The sequence below is a fragment of the Artemia sp. Qi Xiang Cuo genome, chromosome 13 (assembly GCF_049724085.1).
Source record: "Artemia sp. Qi Xiang Cuo chromosome 13, ASM4972408v1, whole genome shotgun sequence".
In the NCBI taxonomy this organism is placed as follows: domain Eukaryota; kingdom Metazoa; phylum Arthropoda; class Branchiopoda; order Anostraca; family Artemiidae; genus Artemia; species Artemia sp. Qi Xiang Cuo.
In genome coordinates, this window is record NC_142806.1 from 34,765,146 (window position 1) to 34,783,655 (window position 18,510).

At 35.3% G+C, this 18,510-nt stretch overlaps 1 protein-coding gene across 1 annotated transcript in view; it reads left to right on the forward strand.

Moving 5' to 3' along the window:
- The window catches only part of LOC148945225 (cGMP-dependent protein kinase, isozyme 2 forms cD5/T2-like), a 134,611-nt gene extending 118,051 nt beyond the window's left edge, over nucleotides 1–16,560 (forward strand). The window contains exons 7-11 of the mRNA XM_089098980.1: nucleotides 5,634–5,811; nucleotides 6,193–6,322; nucleotides 10,982–11,108; nucleotides 12,868–12,930; nucleotides 15,416–16,560. Of these exons, the coding sequence (XP_088955106.1) occupies nucleotides 5,634–5,811; nucleotides 6,193–6,322; nucleotides 10,982–11,108; nucleotides 12,868–12,930; nucleotides 15,416–15,581 (664 nt within the window). The 3' untranslated portion in view covers nucleotides 15,582–16,560. The remainder of the gene's footprint in view (nucleotides 1–5,633; nucleotides 5,812–6,192; nucleotides 6,323–10,981; nucleotides 11,109–12,867; nucleotides 12,931–15,415) is intronic.
- The last annotated feature ends 1,950 nt before the right edge of the window (nucleotides 16,561–18,510 follow it).

Below are 18,510 nucleotides of genomic sequence, written 5' to 3' on the forward strand. Positions count from 1 at the left end.
AGCTCAGAAAAGCCTGAAATAGCAAACTATACATCCCAAATCATAATTTTCTGACAACGCATACCTATGAAAGGCTAAGAAATCCAGCTCAGAAAAGTCAAAAATAGCAAACTACACATCCCAAATCATAGGTTTCAGACACCACTCACCTATGAAAGACTAAGAAATCCAACTCAGAAAAGTCAAAAAAAACAAACTACATATCCCAAATCATAATTTTCACTCAACACACATCAACGAAAGGCTAAGAAACCTAGCTCATAAAAGCCTGAAATAGCAAACTACTCATCCCAAACTATTGGTTTCAGACAACATTCACCTAGGAAATACTAGGAAACCTTAGCTCAGAAAAGCCTGAAGTAGCAAACTACACATCCCAAATCATAGGTTTCAGACAACACACATCAACGAAAGACGGGTGCTCGGGGAGAGCCTTTGAGGGTCTGTGGGCCCCTTGAAGGTCGGTGGTCCTTTGGGAGCTCGGGGGGCCCTTTGGGGCCGGGGGGTTGGGGTTGGGGGGCGGGGGTGGGCTTGGGGGGTTCGGGGTGGGCATGTGGGGCGCCGGGAGGGCGTTTGGGGGCCTGGGGGACAGTTGGGGACCGGTGGAGGGCCTTTGGGACCCCGTTGGTTCTTTGGGAGCTCGATGTGCCTTTGGGGGGGCCCGGGGATGGCATTTGGGGGTCTGGGTGGGCCTTTGGGGCGCCGGTGGCCCTTTGGGAGCTTGGGGGGCCTTTGAGTGTCCGGGGGGACAGTTGGGAGCCTGGGGGACATTTGGGGCCTGGGGATGGCCTTTGGGGGTCTGGGTGGGCCTTTGGGGGACCGGTGGAGGGCCTTTGGGAGTTTGGGGGGCTTTGAGGACCGGGGGCTTCCTTCGGGGTTGGGGTAGGAGGATTGGAACCCTTTGGGGTTGGGTTAGAGGACCTCACAACACTGTTCAAATGAAACTTTTGTATTATAACGACCACACTCAAATTCTCTTCTAAAATCGCTTCAAAAATCTTCTTTTAAAATGTCTCTATCTGTTTCGCCGAAATAGTTCCATAACCTGTCTAAAACGGTTTCGCCCAAATAATCCCTAAACGTAAATTCAGCGTGTTCCTTTGTTATTGGCATCTCTGCGCTAACGCATTTCAAATTAATATGAAACCTTTTCGCGCGCTAAAACAATTCATCGCTAAGATGTTTCTTGCCTAATTGTTTCCATGGCCTTTGGTTATTAATATCCTTTGGAGTTCGACCAGTAGAACTGTTCCCGAGGCAAAGACATTAATGATTTGGATCTATTCCTGGAGAAATGTTTCTAGGCGAAAATTTTTAAAGTCTGACAGATGATGTCATTGATTGATTGATCTGTCAAGAAAGGGGAAATTAATTTGTTGTTTCTAAGGGGAATTATTGATTCACGATAGGTGAATTGAGGTCGACAGCACAGGTGTTCTGACTCGTGACTACACCACGTGGTTTATGGTTTTATCAGTGAGAAAGTTCCTGTTTTTTAAAATTCTCACTGACAAAAACCATAAAAACATACAAAAATGTGAGAAAGTTCCTGTTTTTCAAATTCTCACTGACAAAAACCATAAAAACAGACACAAATGTGACAAAATTCATGGTTTTTCAAGTGAGAAAATTCCTGTTTTTTCATTCTCACTGACAAAACCATAAACCACGTGGTGGGGTCCGGAGTAACACCCCCTCCTCTACTCATATAAGGTTTTTATAGAATGTGCTGTCGTAGAAACTTCAAAAAGGGCTCATTCAATTGGGAATTGAGATGGTTAGGGTCCTTATTAATAGTCAAAGGCGATCAGAGGGCGAATGCCCCTCACCCACGACCATCATTTCCCCAAGCACTTCCGATCAACATTTGATATAACCATTTTGTTGAACCTAGTTGAAAGGGTCCGGAAATTATGTTTTTGAGTGTGACTTCCCCCCCCCCCCAGCCCTCTTTCTCGAGAGAAAATAGAAAATAGAAAAATTCTATTTTCTCTTTTCTCGAGAGAAAATAGGTTCATATTCCTTAGACTATTTTTCCTGATTAAACACTTGATTTGCTGTTTCTTGGAGCAAACGTCAAATTTCAAATCCTTTACAATCAGAAAAAGAAAGGTTGTCCTCTTCTTTACTTTTGTTTTATAAAATCAAAATTGAGAATATGATTTATGTTTCCTGTCAACAGGAATTTAGATTTAAACCCATTGAAATGGAACTTTCTCTGCATGACTAATCGCTTTCTTTTATGATTCAGGGCTATAAGACGAAAGTATCAACTGCACTTGCTTTTACAAGTTAACAGACATGGTTTTACTTTTATTTGCATGAAACATTCAGGTTAGACTGCTGAGACCTAGATGTCGTTCCAGTTTTTTTTGGAAGGGAGGGGGGAATGGAAGCAAGAGCCATCTTTTTCCCATTTTCGAGAACTATATTGTGATAACTATAGTACAAATTTTTAAAAATTAGAGGGCGAGACGTCCTAAATTTTGCCTTTGTTTTATTCAAAAAAGATCTGCAATTATTTCCCACAATGGAGGGGGGAGTGAGAATACGAAATATAGTGCATTTAAGAAAATATTCATAATTTTTCCGGATTGGGGATGTTCTTTCCACCAGAATCAAAAGGGATCGTCACTCTCTTGTGTACATGCATGGTATTGTAGTGAAAGTAAGATTTAATATAAAAAATCATGATATTTACTGCTTGGAGACTGGCTTGAGATTTAGTTCCGGAAGTTTCTAGTTTTCTCTGCTGCATATTTTGATGGCAGAGATTCCAGTTGAGGCAGCTAATGCTATTCTCTTGCTTCAAGGAATTATGGCACCCTTGTTTAATGCCTCGATAAATGTATACATCCAGGAGTTTTTTCCAGGGGGAATGGGCAACCATGCTATAAAAAATTCCCTGATAGTTTAAGGTTTGCAAAAAAAATCAAAATGTTCTCTGCTGCAATTTATATTTTTAATGTTTTAATGGAGGGGGGAGGAGTGCACAAATTTTGGCCTTGACATCCCTCTGTCCATGGGCCTTATATATTGCCTTAGCTAAAGAATTTGCCGTAATTTGCCTAAATATAATATTGGATGTCACTTCAGTCTCCCTGAAAAACCACCGTATGTATTTTTATTTTTTTTTGCTTGCAATCAACTTGTTTAATTAAGGTACAAAAAGGGTTGAAATTTAAGAACATTGGAGAAACTTGTCAGTCGTTTCTTTTTATGTTTAAAGCTTTATTGCACAAATTAGCCAAAGAGTTGGTCGGGTGACAGGTATAAAAAAGAAAAAAAAAATTGAATCGTAGGCTGTTCTGTGTGGACCGGATAAAAAACAGTTCGTCCCTTTCTCCCAAAATTCTGGGTCTTCTTACTTTTCTTTCCAAAAGAATAAACTTTTTCCTAAAGCTTTAACTCGATTCCCGAGCTGTGAGATAAAACAGGATGCAATTACCAAATTACGTGTAAAATATGTCGTCTTTAAATGAAACCTTCTAATATAAACATCACGCCTTTAACTTTAAAAAAAAATGTAGTGTATGCTATTTTTTTAAGATTATATAAAAATGGCCATCCTCACAAAAAAATCTATGCCACTTTGTCCCCCTCTCCTGCCTAAAAAAGTTGATGATCAACCCCTCTATTCAGCTAAAGAGCCTACTCGATGACAAGTATAAAAAAGGAACAAAAAACCCGTAGTGTATACTGTTCTCTGAGGACCGGAGAAAAAAAAACAGTTTGTCCTTTCTTCAAAAAAGGAAAGCTTTTCCTGAAAATCCCAAATCTATTCCCGAGCTGTGAAACAAAACAGGATATAGCTACCAAATAACGCATAGAAATCCAACTTATTGCAGCAGGCAATTTCCAATATGTGATATAGTTGCTTGCCTTTAGAAAAAAAAACACATGCTATCTTGTGACCATCTACAAATCAATTGAACGATCTGATATCCTTAATCCGAAAACTAGGTGCTTTTAGCATCTCGTCATTGTTTTCAGATTAGCCGTTGGCTGGCCCAATCTGAACGGTGTTTCGTTTTATATAAAGTAAGAATATGTGACTCAATCTAAATTCAATTCATTCAAGAATAGCAAAACATAGACTTGAATCTAACCCATTAATACAGGCCCAAGAAGCAAAGCTTGTTGAGGGCTGTGCAGCATTGTTGCAAAAGACGGAGGTTAACAATGAGCAAGAGCCTCTCTCGTAGTTTTAGGCACTTGAAGAACAGGAAAGATTTCTTTGTCTACGCATATCTTTCCATAGTTTATTTTGCCTGGTCAGCAGAAGATCTTTGAACTACAAAAGAAAATCTACAAGGGAAAATCGAACTTCTTTTAAAAGTTTTGAAGATAAAGGAAATTACAGACGACATAGGGTGGAACTCTACTGCTGAGCAATTTTAACTCAATCACCCAGTTCAGTCTCAAGATCACTGAATGCAATCAACAGCTCGCCCAGTTTATATTTACTTTAGCGGTATTGACGGTCCTGGCTCAACGATTTCGAAAGGCCTAAAACTAATTTTTGTGTGTGTGTTGAACTGAGATTAATATTTATGTTCTTATCTTACTAATATTCTCTTATACCTTAATTCCAAGTGTAATCAGTGTTAAGAAAAGTATACACTATAAGTATTTACATTTTTAGCGTAATAATGAATCGGCCTATATGTTTTCATTTTTTTCCAATTAAGCTCAAAAATATTTTCTTAAGTGTAATTTAAATATTATTAACAAGCCTTCATACTTCTTGACTTTTTTGCCCATTTTTAACTTTTGTTTGTTTCGTAGAAACAATGTTTTTTTTTCTTCAATCTGACAAATGACGGTTTTAGACAAAAGTCAATGAATGAACCCTAGCCAGTTTTATATGTCTTAGTTAAACTTTGTGATGTTTTTTTTCCCAAAATTCGAATTTAGTCCTTCAAGACTTGTAATAGTAACTTTTTGGAAATAAATATTTTATCCTATCTTATATTATCAAAATAAAAGAAGTGCGGCGTATTACCAACGACGTTCAGCACAAGGAAAACTTTTAATATTAGGAAGTACTAATTTTAATATCACAGACTTGGCCCAATTTCGGGAGATCCCATTCTGATCATATCCTGAGCCAGAACTTAGCCTGCTTTTTAACTGCTTTGAACTTTATCATGAACCACTAAAAAAATTCAGTTATATCCATACTAAGGGACAAGGGCTTGGTATTCTCTTAAAATTCGATGTGATTTGCTGTAATGACATCCTCTGTGCTAGCAATAGAGACAGTAATTTCTTGTTTTGTTGTTGTTTGGAGGGAGGTAAGTTTTAAAAAGACGATTTATATGAAGACTCAGTTCAGCGGTTAAAATCAAGCTTTATTCTTTTATAAATTTTAGTTCTCGGCCAAGTTTTCAATTGGGGTAAATTTTAGTACTGAGATATTCGATTGAAATTTTTTTTTTTAATGTTGAAAATACTGATTTGCAGCGAATGTTGCTCCCTAATTGCTTTTTGCATCACAAAACACAAAATATTTTTATTGTTCTTGTTTTGCGTCATAAGTAGGTGTTATATCGGTTTTCTCCTAATGGATTTTGTTTCTTTAATGACTTATCAGAATGCGTGCTAATTTTAAATTATTAATCTGTTTATAGGGATAGGGGAAATTTTGATGATGCGACAACGAGGTTCTACACTGCATGTGTCGTTGAAGCATTCGATTATTTACATTCTCGAGGAATCATATACAGAGATCTTAAGCCTGAGAATCTTTTGCTCGATGTCCATGGCTATGTTAAGCTTGTTGATTTTGGGTTTGCGAAGAAACTACAGGTAACCATTCTCACTCTGTCTCACTCACTCTCTCTATCCCTCTCTCTTTCTCTCTCCTCTCGCTCTCTCACTCACTCTATCTTTCCTTCTCTCTATATATCTCGCCTCCTTCCCCTCTCTTCTCTCTTGCTTTCTATCTTTCTCTCTTCCACTTTCATTTCCTCTCTATCTCTCCGTCTCTCCATCCCACTCTCATTCCCTTTCTCCCTCTCCCTTTTTTTTCTCCCAGTATTTTGGCTCATTTCATACAAATTCATTTAAGTTACGTATAGCGTGGTTTATTTTATAGACATATTCTATTCTTCAAGTTACAACGCTCTGTTGTCTTCGATATAAAATCAATTAAAGAAGCATAGTTCAAAGATGTTTCTTTATTCATAGGTTGGCCGAAAGACATGGACGTTTTGTGGGACGCCTGAATATGTGGCACCCGAAGTTATTCTAAATAAGGGCCACGACATCAGTGCAGATTATTGGTCATTAGGTGTATTAATGTTTGAATTGCTCACGGGTAAGAACTTCTCTGTCTATCTTTCCGTCTTTCTAAGACTTGGCTCTTTCTAATGGTGCTTAATTTTTTATTTATTTACACTCTTTGGGCAAAGCAGTGGATTTAGCAAGTGCTGTCATTTAGGTCTCTTACCTTCACTGCTAGTATTAATTTCAGCGGTTTCGGGTCCGAGGACTCCTCGTTTTTTCGGGATTTCCGAACTTGAAGAAACAGAGCACAATCTATCTTGAGTCTTGACGCATTTTTTTATGTTTGTTGCTTTGTTTTACCTTAGTTTTTGCCTTTACTTTTTTCGTTTTTTTATTTTATCGTGTACGTTTCCCTTTATCGCGTACGTTTTCCCCTTGAAAATTAAAAAATTATACAGATCATTTAAAAAAAGGATTATGAAAGGATATTAAACATTTGAATTGTAAGCTTTACTTAGGCAGGTATTCAGGCAAGGTTACCAGATTTTAATTTCTATCCTTTATTTGATCTGCGATTCTTCGTTGCGGAAGACAGAGGAAGTAGAAGACTGTTCATAAGATAGCCCTTGATTCTTTCTTGTTTTTGGAGAAACCTAATTCTTATATTCGTCTGTTTTAATTTGTATTTTTGCTATGCTTTCGAACAGGAATAGGAAGCTGGTTCATTTTATGAATAGAAGTAGAAAGAAAAGAGAACAAAGTATGTGACTTTGATGTCAGATTAAAAAAAAAATATTAATGGTTTTATGTTTAACGTCAGTTGAGAAGGTTTTGAAATATCGTTTCTTGTTGCTGTAAAGTGTGAGATATTTGTCTCAGGATATACCGTCTTATTGGTCCCTAGGGGGAGGGGGGTGATCAAGCCTCCACTAGGACAAGACCTTGGGTAGCGTGATAAGCAGAGTTCGTATCTACTCATGATGTAGCTAAAACTACTTAAATTAAAAAATAAAACTATATACAATGCTAATACAGACTCGCAAACAGTCTTGCTCTTCCTCGTTCGTACGTCCTTTTGAAGTTGTGGAGAATCCAAGCTATGTTCAACTAGCACTGAGCTGGTACAGTTGATTTGGGGGTGGCTGCTACACTCTTCAAGCTTACCGTCTATGATTTGATAGTGGAGGTTACTCGAACTCTACAATGGCAGTCGGTGTGGAGGTTATTGTTAAACTCTCCCAGCTCACCGTCTATGATAGGATAGTCGAGGCTACTCGAGCTCTCCAACGGCGATTCTCTAACCACTCTAGTCACAGTCGGTTCCAAAGCTGAACTGTCCACTAGCTTTGTCTTTTGCCTCCACTTCTCTTCTAAGTCCTAGGTATAGACATTATTCCGGTTCCACGATCCCCAAAGTAGCCCCTCATTGGCTGGCAGGTCGTGGTCACGGTCACCTTCTACCTGGAAGAGAAACGACGGCAGAAACAACCTTAAAGTAATAAAACACTAAATACCAAAAATACACTGACATCTAACTTGTCTAGGCCTAGCAACAATCTTTACATTGCTTCTCTTATAAAAATGTCTTAAGTTTAACCTCCAACAATGAGGCTAATCGAAAGTAATGTAAATGTTATTACATTACGTTAAAAAATAATGTAGTCGTTTCTACTTCTTGCAATTTCGCATAAATGTTGTGTACATCGTAAACCTTAACAAAACTAAGCTAAATTCTGTTGTTTTATTTTCTAAAGAAGGGTGAACTTTGTGGTTTTTTTTCTTTTGAAACCTAACGAACATATCACAGATTCATTTTGGTTTGTTACAGAAGTTGCAGAGATTGCATACAGGACACAATTGTCCTTGTCTTATTTTTTCCTTTGTTAACCTGTTGCCTATGGCAGGATCTTGTTGGCTAGTTTGGACAAAAAATCTAATCTAGGGTTTGTCTTTTAAATGCTTTAGACATGTCGAATCCATTCAAGCCGTTCTTTCAGAATGTGTATACTGAAATGGTTTGAAGCACTTAGTTCGTGAATGGCTTTACGTCACTAAACCTCATTTATATATTGATTGTTTTATAACATTATTTTCCAGAAACCAATTCCTTTAGAAAACATTTAACATTTCTGCCTCTTCTTTCTGTAGTGCTATTGTTTGGAATTGTTTTTTTTTTTAAATAGAACTGAAATCTTATTGGAAATTTTTAAACTTTAGAATTTCATTTTAAACATTGAATACGTGCTTATACCTAAGGTACCTAATAATTTTTTCGTATCCTGGCTTGATAATCTTCCCCAATAACAAAGTGATTTGGAAGACTAGTGACGCGTTTATACGCTAAAGATAAAAACTTTATTCAAGATCTTCTGTCGATTATTCTTTTCAAGAACCTCTTTTCCTGACATTTTCTGTCCTATTTTCTTAAGATTTTCATTTAAGAACCCAATTCAGATAAATTCTGTTCAATCTTCTTGAACATTTTTGTGAAAGATAAAGTTCTATCCTTTAAGCGAATTTGAAGCACAAGGTTGATTATCATATTTGAATTAAAATGGTCTAGTTTATATTATAACTATGCTGTGCCAAAAGGCATCACGCTCTCAAAGGAAACTTTTTATCCAGACGTTATTTGACCCCCAAATAACATGGCTAGTCTCTCTTTTTTTAGTGAGCAATGGGAGAGAGTCCTTAAATTACCATTAATACCCTCTTAGGGCATAAAATTAGTAAAGTGAAATTTTGGTAGTTTATAAATGCGATTTTTGTAAAATTCTAAATCTTAATTTGACGTTTGGGCATGATGCCTTCAATGTCTTTAAATTATATTTTTGCAGTTTCTTTGCGTAGCCTATATATCTACCTCTGATTCACTTCTTTATGGCGGCCACTTGATATTCCGTCCCACACCCAATCCACAAGTCCTATTCCCTTAACTTCCTAATAACTTCCTTAACCTCCCTAACTATCCATGCCTTTCTCGGATGCGATTCGACTTTTCTAATTTATGGCATAAGAAAATCTACACCACTGAACCACGAGAAAAAGAAGAAAAATTTCCAGGATATCGCCGGACTATTCCTAGATTCAGCTTCTACAAAGGCAACATTAGAAACGGTGGACAGAAGGCCATGCTTATCTTATTTAAGGCTGCTGAAAATGAAACAAGTCTTGACCAGGTCCGCTACAGGAAATTACTCGAAAACGTTGGAAGTTCTGGGAAGTATGTAGAGGCAAAAAGCTCCCACCAACAAGCGATGTTTCCAAGTATTATTCGCTTCGAGCCTACTTCCAAGTACAAGCGTGGCAAAATGTTGAGTGTCGACTGGATCTTTTGGAGTTCGGCTGGATTGTGCGGAAAGGAGAATTGCGACCTGTGTATTCAGATAGATCACCGGCACTGCCTTCCCTTCTCTCAGTGTTTCACTGTAGTTGTAAGAGCGAGTGTTCGACGCTGCGATGTTCTTGCAAAAAGCATGGCTTAAAATGTACCTGGACGTGTGGTAATTTTAAAGGAACAAGCTGTTCTAACTGCAAAACAGTTGGTGTTGGAAACCTTGAAGACGATGGTAGTGAAGAAGAAGACCAAATTTTTGAATAGCTCAGCCACTATCTAATGAATCTCTGTGTTACTGTGATTTTTATCTGCCTTATGTAATTGATCTCTGTGTTGCATTGTATATGAGTATATTGATCTCTTTTCTGGAACTAGTATTTTGTCTCAGCTAAGGGAAGCTCTTTGACAGAATGTTTTTGTTGTTATCAAATATGCGTTCCAACTTCCCCTCCTCCTCCTCATTCTTAATCACTTTCACAAAAATAAGGTTCCAGGCATACCGGACTTTATCTGGACCCCGTCTCGGTCGTTACCAAGGCGCAAGGCTGCAAATGTTTTGCCATTGGCCAACTTTAATATACGCCTGCAGGCTGAACCTCTACCCCAACCTCACTCTCTCTAAGCTTTTAGCCCCAAACAATTATTTTGACTTTAAACAATTAGCTTCATGTTCATCAGCAAAAAAAGAGCGTAGAAATGGCTGATCTAATCACATTTGTTTGTATTTACTCAATCAATATTTCTTGCCTTAACTCCAAATTCAGCCTAAAAAAACTCAAATTTTTGACAGAGTTAAAGTAATAAACTTTTTGGATTTAGAATCAGCACATATTTTTTGGTCGGGTAGTGAAAGAATCATTTGTATAGCACTTTGTTTGAGGTTGGCCCCTTTTTTTCATAAGTTTCCTAGACTATATCTGCAAGACTCACCTTACAATTGAAACGAAAGTACCTCCCCCCCCCCTAAACAAGTCCTAACCTATTTAATTCTTCGGAAAAAATTGCAAATTTATAATGTTATTATGGAAAAAAAAATACGAAGTAACTTTACGAAGTCGTTTCTCAGCCAACATGATTGTTTTAATTAATGTTAAGGATTATTATATTATTCGAAAAATGATGATACTCTTCCATCCAAGAAGATCTAATCACTAAGATTTATCACGATGAATAAAAGTTCAAATAGGGATAAAATCCTTTTAAAAGACAGTGATGATGATAACAGTGATAGAAATTCACAAAAATACCAGAAATATTGAATCGAAGAAGGGTCCATTTATACAATGATACTCTGAATTCGGCCAAAAGCTTAAAGATAATACTCAGCCTAAGATTGTTTTTACAGCGAGCTCAAATTCCATATTTTTATACTAATTGTTGATTAAGCTATGGTTTGACCATGATATTTTTTAGGGACTCCACCTTTCACTGGCTCAGATCCAATGAAGACATATAATATCATATTAAAAGGTATCGATGCCATGGCGTTTCCAAGAACCATAACAAAAAATGCAAATGCGCTCATTAAGAAACTTTGTAGGTAAGTACTAGGGTTCAATTTGAGTATATCATAATCTGTCATAGATATTAAATACTTGAGCTCTTTTTAATACCTGAAATCCTGAGCACTTTTTAAGATCTACATTCTGAGACATATTAACTTCTACCTCAGTATTAAAAAAGAATTAATGGCACTTCTCAATGACATTTTACAATCAAGTTGGTTTTAAAAATAAAAACTACTTCATATTACCACAGCTTCTTCATAGTATTTGATATTTCAAAATTAAAAAATTATCCATATTCATGGTTACCCTTATAATTTACTTCTTTTGTTTTTAGCCCTTCGTCTAATTAAAACCACGGTTTTGAGCGCCAGTGCAATGAGCTTTTTTAGAATAGTATTATCAAATTTATTCAGTTATTTATTTGAAAATTCTTTCGATAATTGTTATGGAAATTTCTTGTACCCAAATACCATTCGACTGTAGCCAAACGCTTTTTATCTTATTATTATGATTCACTGTTTTCAACCTTCAACCCACATTTAAGTACGATCTGTGTAAAATATTTGTACTTATTTTGTATCAATTTGGTTTTCTATCTACTGTTTGGTCTATACACTGTACAAAATCATGAAATGATGAAATCAAATAATTCTGGAAGAAAATGATCACCAAAGGCACACACCAAATTTGCATAAAATTAAGATTGCTAAGAATCTAGATTCCAGAGTCTGGTTGTGGACTTGGAAAATTACAATATTTTCCTTCGTTTAGTCACGTTGTTTTGGACAGAACCTCCAAAAAGAAATATTAGGAGATGATATTTTTGTTGTTACCGACGATCGATTGCACTTTGATTAGGAGTCTGTCTCTCTCTTTGTAATCTCTAACTGATGTTTCACCAGCTTCCCCTCACTTGATCGGTTCCAGGTATCCCAAAGAAACTCAAATCTGGTGAAAAATTTTTTTTGTGAAGAACAAAGGCTTGCAAAGCTGATTTAAAATTGCAGAAGTGAATATTCTGCATTTCGATGGTTATGGCCCTCTGGCCTCTAACTCCTTCCCCAATTCTTGACATTGTTGTATAATTTCTTATATTTTCCATGTTATTAATATATTTTGCATTTTTGAAGGCATACCGCCGTCCCTTACAAGGAGTTTGCACTCGCTTGGCCACTCGAATTTGGATCGCTTGGCCACTCGAATTCATTTATTTTGGAAGTCTTGATTATAAATATTAATATGTTGGTTTTTGCTTGATGTTCAGACTGTCTAAGGATAACTAGTGTAAGTTCTTTTGAATCATGTTTGATCAAAAGAGGCTCAAAATCTGAAGAATTAGACTCGTGTCCTAAGTCAAACAACTAATTTCATGTGCTAAGTTTAACTATGCAATTGGTAGCAAGATCTATGGATGAGCCTAATTGTTTTAATAATTTAAAAAATAGGTGATTTTAAATGAATCTAACATAGCTTATACATCAATCAAGAATTGTACAAATAAATTTATTAAAGACAAAGAAAAAAAGGTGAAGAAATTTACATAGCTTTTTTTGCGATTTGATTTTTCTACTGTATGTTCTGAATTACTTTTTAAACAGGGGTGTCAGGGGGGCATCGTTAGGACCGGTCTAGCAAAAAAAAAGGATAGACAAATAAACAAATAAATTTTGTAAAAATCGTGAATCTTCCAATATAAGCAATTATAATCTTTCTTTATGGATCCGAATACGTTATTTTCGTTTTTCAAAATCTCTTTTTTATCCTGTTTTATAGTTTCGTTTTCAATTTCAGGGATAACCCAGCTGAGCGACTTGGTTACCAAAAGGGTGGAATTCGAGATATCCAAAAGCACAAGTAAGTTTTACTTTCGATCATAACCTGTCCATCATTGCAATCGACAGTTATCACTGCTTTTCATTCATATGCTCAATATTATATGAAACAGCAATGACTGAACTGCCTATTGAACAGAGAAGAGCAATGAAACAGAATATCTTTATTGGTTTCAACCTTTATTGATCATGTCGTATTAAATTCCTGTGTGGGAAAGTAGACCAATGTGACTTACCAACTATTTCTTTAGGTAATTCTGCCTATCACTTCTTGAAGTGTCAGATAGTATGGGAAAAGTATTTTGGATTTGATAAGAAATTGCACCAGATGTTCTGAAAGTCAAATAAGAAAGTAAATGGTTATACATTGTTTATGTCTATTTTTTTCTTTTATTAAAATAGCTGTACATGTGGCTCCTAATGTAGCTTTTATAATGAAGCCGTCCTGGATTTGTTTAGACTTGTGTCCAAATTTTTTTTTTATGTTTATTATTTTCGAGTTTTTAGTCTTCTCTAAAACAAAAAATTGTCTCATCTTCGACTCGAACCTGAGCTACCACAGCCAACGGCAAGTGTTCTAACCGCTGCGGCATCAAGTCTTGTGTAATGGTGTTTGTTTATAGTTTTTGCTATGTCCAATTTATGGATAATTACCAGTCTGATACTTCATCTAAATATAGCAGCATCCACATCTAGTTGTACGTTTTGAAACTCCTTCTACTTGTGCCTAAGGCTTTCAACCCATAGGGGTCTCAAATTTCAGTCAGCAGACGATTTTTGACAAATATGAAGGGAGTGGAAGAAGGAGTATATAAGAGGGGGGAATCTTAATGTTGTATTATTGCTCTGTCATTGGAAGTACATATACTGATAAAATTTGCAAGTAACTAAACATTCAGAAGTGCTAAAAAAGATAGCTCACAAATTCCGCAAATTAATGTGAAAAAAAGTACAAAGAAGATGGTGAGTTGAGGAAAACGGATGAAAATGGAATAAAGAACGAAAACAGAGAGATAGTTGAATAGGAGCATGTTAATTATTCAAAGAAGAAATGGACGTAATATTCTTTGTTTTTCACCTCTACAAGTTAGAATTAAACCCATCTAATACATGCCAAGTATGTCAAAAAAATTTTGTTTTATAATAGGGATCTTTTAAGTTTTTATTTAATCCAGTTAACCTAAATTTGTTTACGGGCCACCTCAAAGAAACTATAAAAGTTTTGACTTCGCTACCGTTCGAGCCAAGAAAAATTATTTACATCATAAACAAAATTACAGAAGTTGAATTTGTTATTCCACTTGTTTAAGGAGGTACTGGGAAAATTTGGTATGCAGATCACGAATCTAGACTTTATTCTGTCCCCATTCCCCCATATATGATATGATTTTTTTCAAACCGTTTTACCTATATAAAAAGCGATGCTATAAAAAGAAACATTTGAAACGGTTTCGATTGGCTGAAACAATTTTCTGAGTGGACCTGGTTGAATAATTACCGTTGAAACTAGACTTTCAAGTACCAGTAACTTTGGGATTTAAATAATTAAAAATAGGTAAGGATCATACTGTGTTCTCTGGTTGATTATAAAGCTATTTGTTTTGCTTTCCCAGTCGTGTAATTTACCTTTCAAGGATTTAAACCCATTTGTTTGTTTTCTTTTTATTATTTGATAATGCCATTTGTTTATTCCTTTTAAGTTCTCATGCAATGCTGCCGAGGCCAGATAGCAAGGGTAAAATCAAGTTGATGTTGCATCTTAAGAATAGTCTTTGTCTTCTTTTCTTTCTGGAAAAACCATGCTGATATAAAACCCTTTTTTTATTTCTAGTTCAGAAGGTCTTCAAACTTGTGTTTATTTCAAAATGATCGCAGGTTTTCTATTCACCTTCACCAGTGACTCATTTTTTTTCTCTAACTGACGCTTTCATGCTCTAATATACTTCTGAATTAACCACATAAGAACATTAAAAATTCTTCTGTTTTGTTTCATGTATTAAAATTTTTCAAATTTAATTAAATTTTTATAATTTTTTAATTAGAATTTTTCAAGTCAAATCCGATCAGGGCAAATTGAGTTTTTCTACGACATTGTGGGTATGAGTGAATGTAGTAAACTTTATCTACTTTGGTGGTTCTAAACAAATTTGCCAGGGCAGTAGCCCTGATTAGGGCTGGTACCTTAAAAAAGAAAAATTGGTATTTGACTCTAGGGGGGACTGACTCTTGGTGCAAAATTTGGCAATTTAAAGAAGGAAAAGAAAGACAAAAATATGCCAGCTTTCCATAGATTTCAAACTTGAAATTCCTTTGGGGCCTAGGCCAAATCATTAGAATTGCAGAATTAGTGTTGGGACTACTAAGAAGATATAGAAAAAGAATATAAAATTTTAAGCAAGTATGGACATATAGCTCCCTCTGCTCCCCTGCATCCGTGTCAAACCATAGATTCACTGTCAAGTTTACAGTTTTTTTGTTCACTTACTAAGGAAATAATGTTTTTACAGGTGGTTTGATGGATTCAATTGGGAAGGGCTTCGCAGTCGAACTCTCACCCCACCTATATTACCGCAAGTGAAAGATGTGTTCGATGCCTCTAACTTTGACAGTTATCCACCCGATAAAGATGGCTTGCCACCCGACGATTCAAGTGGCTGGGATGCAGACTTTTAGTTTATAATCAAATTGACAAAAAAAGAAAGCTCACACTCAACTGAATCAGCTTATCGTTAATCCCGGTGGTAAGATGCGACTACAAGTTATTGACTGTACGAAGTTTAAAGTAATGTTAAGTTGTTGACTTAAGTGCCTTGTATTGATTCTAGTGCAATTTTTTGTGTGATGAGTTTTCGATCCTAAATGGATTGAAATTCTGAAGACAAATTGTTTATTTTATGTTTTGTTATTCAAACAAAATCTGAAAAAAAAACAACTAGCATTCCGCCATGACATTTCGATATTATCTTACAACAAGAGAACTGTTGCCTACTCAATAGTTTGTATTTTATATAATCGAATAAAAAGCCGATGCAGCAGTGAGCACATGTTTTGGTTTCGAATGTCTTATCACTTTGCCGTGGAGAGGGATACCTTTTGTCTTCCTTTCATTCAATAATGACGTTTCTTGGGACATTTTCTTTATTTGACTTTAAAGAAGCAAAAAAAAGGAGGAACTATGCCACTTTTCGTATTCATTCATATAGTATAATACATTAAATTTAGAAATTTTCTTTTCGGATTCTCAATTTTTACCAAAAAACATAATTACATGAATTAGAGATTTATTCACTTAAATATTAGGCGTTGTAACTAATGAAATATCTTAACGAAATGACATCAACAAAATAGTTCTGAAACAGATCTGCCCTCCAGTGTGATCAAATTTTACTTACAAGCAAGTTTAAATTTTTAACACAGTTAAATATTTTTTGACAAGAAATTCTATTTAGACGCCTAAAAGCTTAACTAGTAGCCCAGATAGGACGACCGATTTATTTGCTGGTTTTGAGCAAACCCATAACTTTCAAATCAATAAAAGGCAAACACTTCTTTGGCCTATTTTTTTATTCCTAATCAAATAAATAAAGCATATTACATAATTAATATACAATTAATGTACGTTGAGCATGCTTTATTTAATTTTTTATATGCTTTATTTATTGACTATGCAATGTTTATATATATATATATATATATATATATATATATATATATATATATATATATATATATATATATATATATATATATATGTGTGTGTGTGTGTGTGTGTGTAAACATTGCATAATAAATAAATAAATTATATAAAACATCAAATGAAGCATGTTCAACGTACATTAATTGTTAGCTAAAAACGCTGACTATTTTTGAATATGTTAGTTCTTTAACATGAAAATTAGACACTATCTGAATATTTATAGTCTATTAAGACAATTTGTTCTTTTTCAAGATAGTTTTGGCCTATAAGTTTCAACTGAAAACCTCATGAAACTTTTTTGGCCTCAAAATTCTGAAAATTACCTCCAAAATAAATGTCTTGACTTGTTTTGGGTTTTGTGACTATGAATCGTCCAAATTAATAAGTTCAATGGTGTTTATTGTCGACATTTTGACGTAGGGGAAGTTTGCCTTTTTATTATAGACTGTCTTTAATATAGGCTTATTATTATGGTGTCTAAAACATTATCAGGCCAGATCAGTTTAATACTTACTCAGTTTAAGGGTGGATCAGTTTTCTACCAACTTAAATATCATGTAGCGTTGGAAGTCACATTTATTAATAAAAAGAGGATACAATTCTTGTGTTTTATATGAAATTACCTATTTAGACAACTTATGGAATGCTGCAGTTCAGTCCAAAACATATGGTACAATGTGGTTCAGAAACTGGCTAATGGTTCGGGTATTCTTTTGTCAAAGTGACGACATTTTTCAAGCTCTTACATCTGATTTATCAACATTTCTCATACCTAATGCTTCTGCTTTTCTTTCTAAATACTAGTGGTAATTATTGGATTTGGACAGTTTTTTTTCGGGTTCCCTTTGACTGAGTGCAATTAAGACACTTCCTACACAAGACTCGATTGAATGTGAGCCATCCTTAAAAAAGGCTGAAAATAGAGAAGGCACTAAAAACCTTGAGCTATTTTCATCCTCAATTACTGATGCAGTTTTGTATTCCTCGCTCAAGCCCGTTTCGAAGCCTTCTGGTGAGCCTAAGCAATTTTATGTAATACACAATTACCATTAGTGCTCAGCTCACATAAAATGATAATATATATATCATGAGATAATGTTCGTATAACTGTATCTCGGATGCATTGTTGTATTCCTTATATTAATTGGTCTTTCCATGATAAAGACCAAGTTTGACAATAAGTAAGGATTGAAATTTTTAGTAGCAAATTATAGGTTGAAGTTTTTGAATCATAGATCAATGAACTCGCAGAAATGAAAGTTCTATCTTATCATTTATGAAGTTTGTGCTTATCAATGAATGATTGAAAGCATACAGTATGATTGGACAGTCGTTAAGACCCATATTCCGAGTTGGCTACAGTTTAGATAATAAGCCAGCAAGGCCGTATCCAGGGTGAGAGGCTAGGAGGTTTGAACCCACCCCCCTAAATGTTTGTCCTCAGGTTCCTCGTGTGGAGATCTAATTTCGACCTACCTTACTTTTACATTATAATGTTAAAATATTTCACCAGTTTCAGAATAAAGAATATTTGTGTGATTATAATGCTGTTAAGTTTGGCGAGAAATTTATGTATGTCTTTTTACTAGGTCTTTGAAATATAGTTTTAACGTTTGTTGAGTTATTTGTTTACTTTTTTTTCGAATCATAGCACTAACATTATCGATGAAACTATGTGAACTTTAAGTTTGTTTTTTATGAGACATATCGTAGGGATATTATTTTGGTATCGATAAGCGGAATCTGCATCGCAAAAACGTACTATATCAAACTGTTGGTCTTAATGCGTGAAGTTAATGATCTCTGATTTTAGTTCTTCAAACCTAAGAGTCATGAAAATACTTTATGCGTCTTTTTGTCATTAAAGCTGGCCCCATTTTGTTTTGAGCATTCAAGAATTCATAC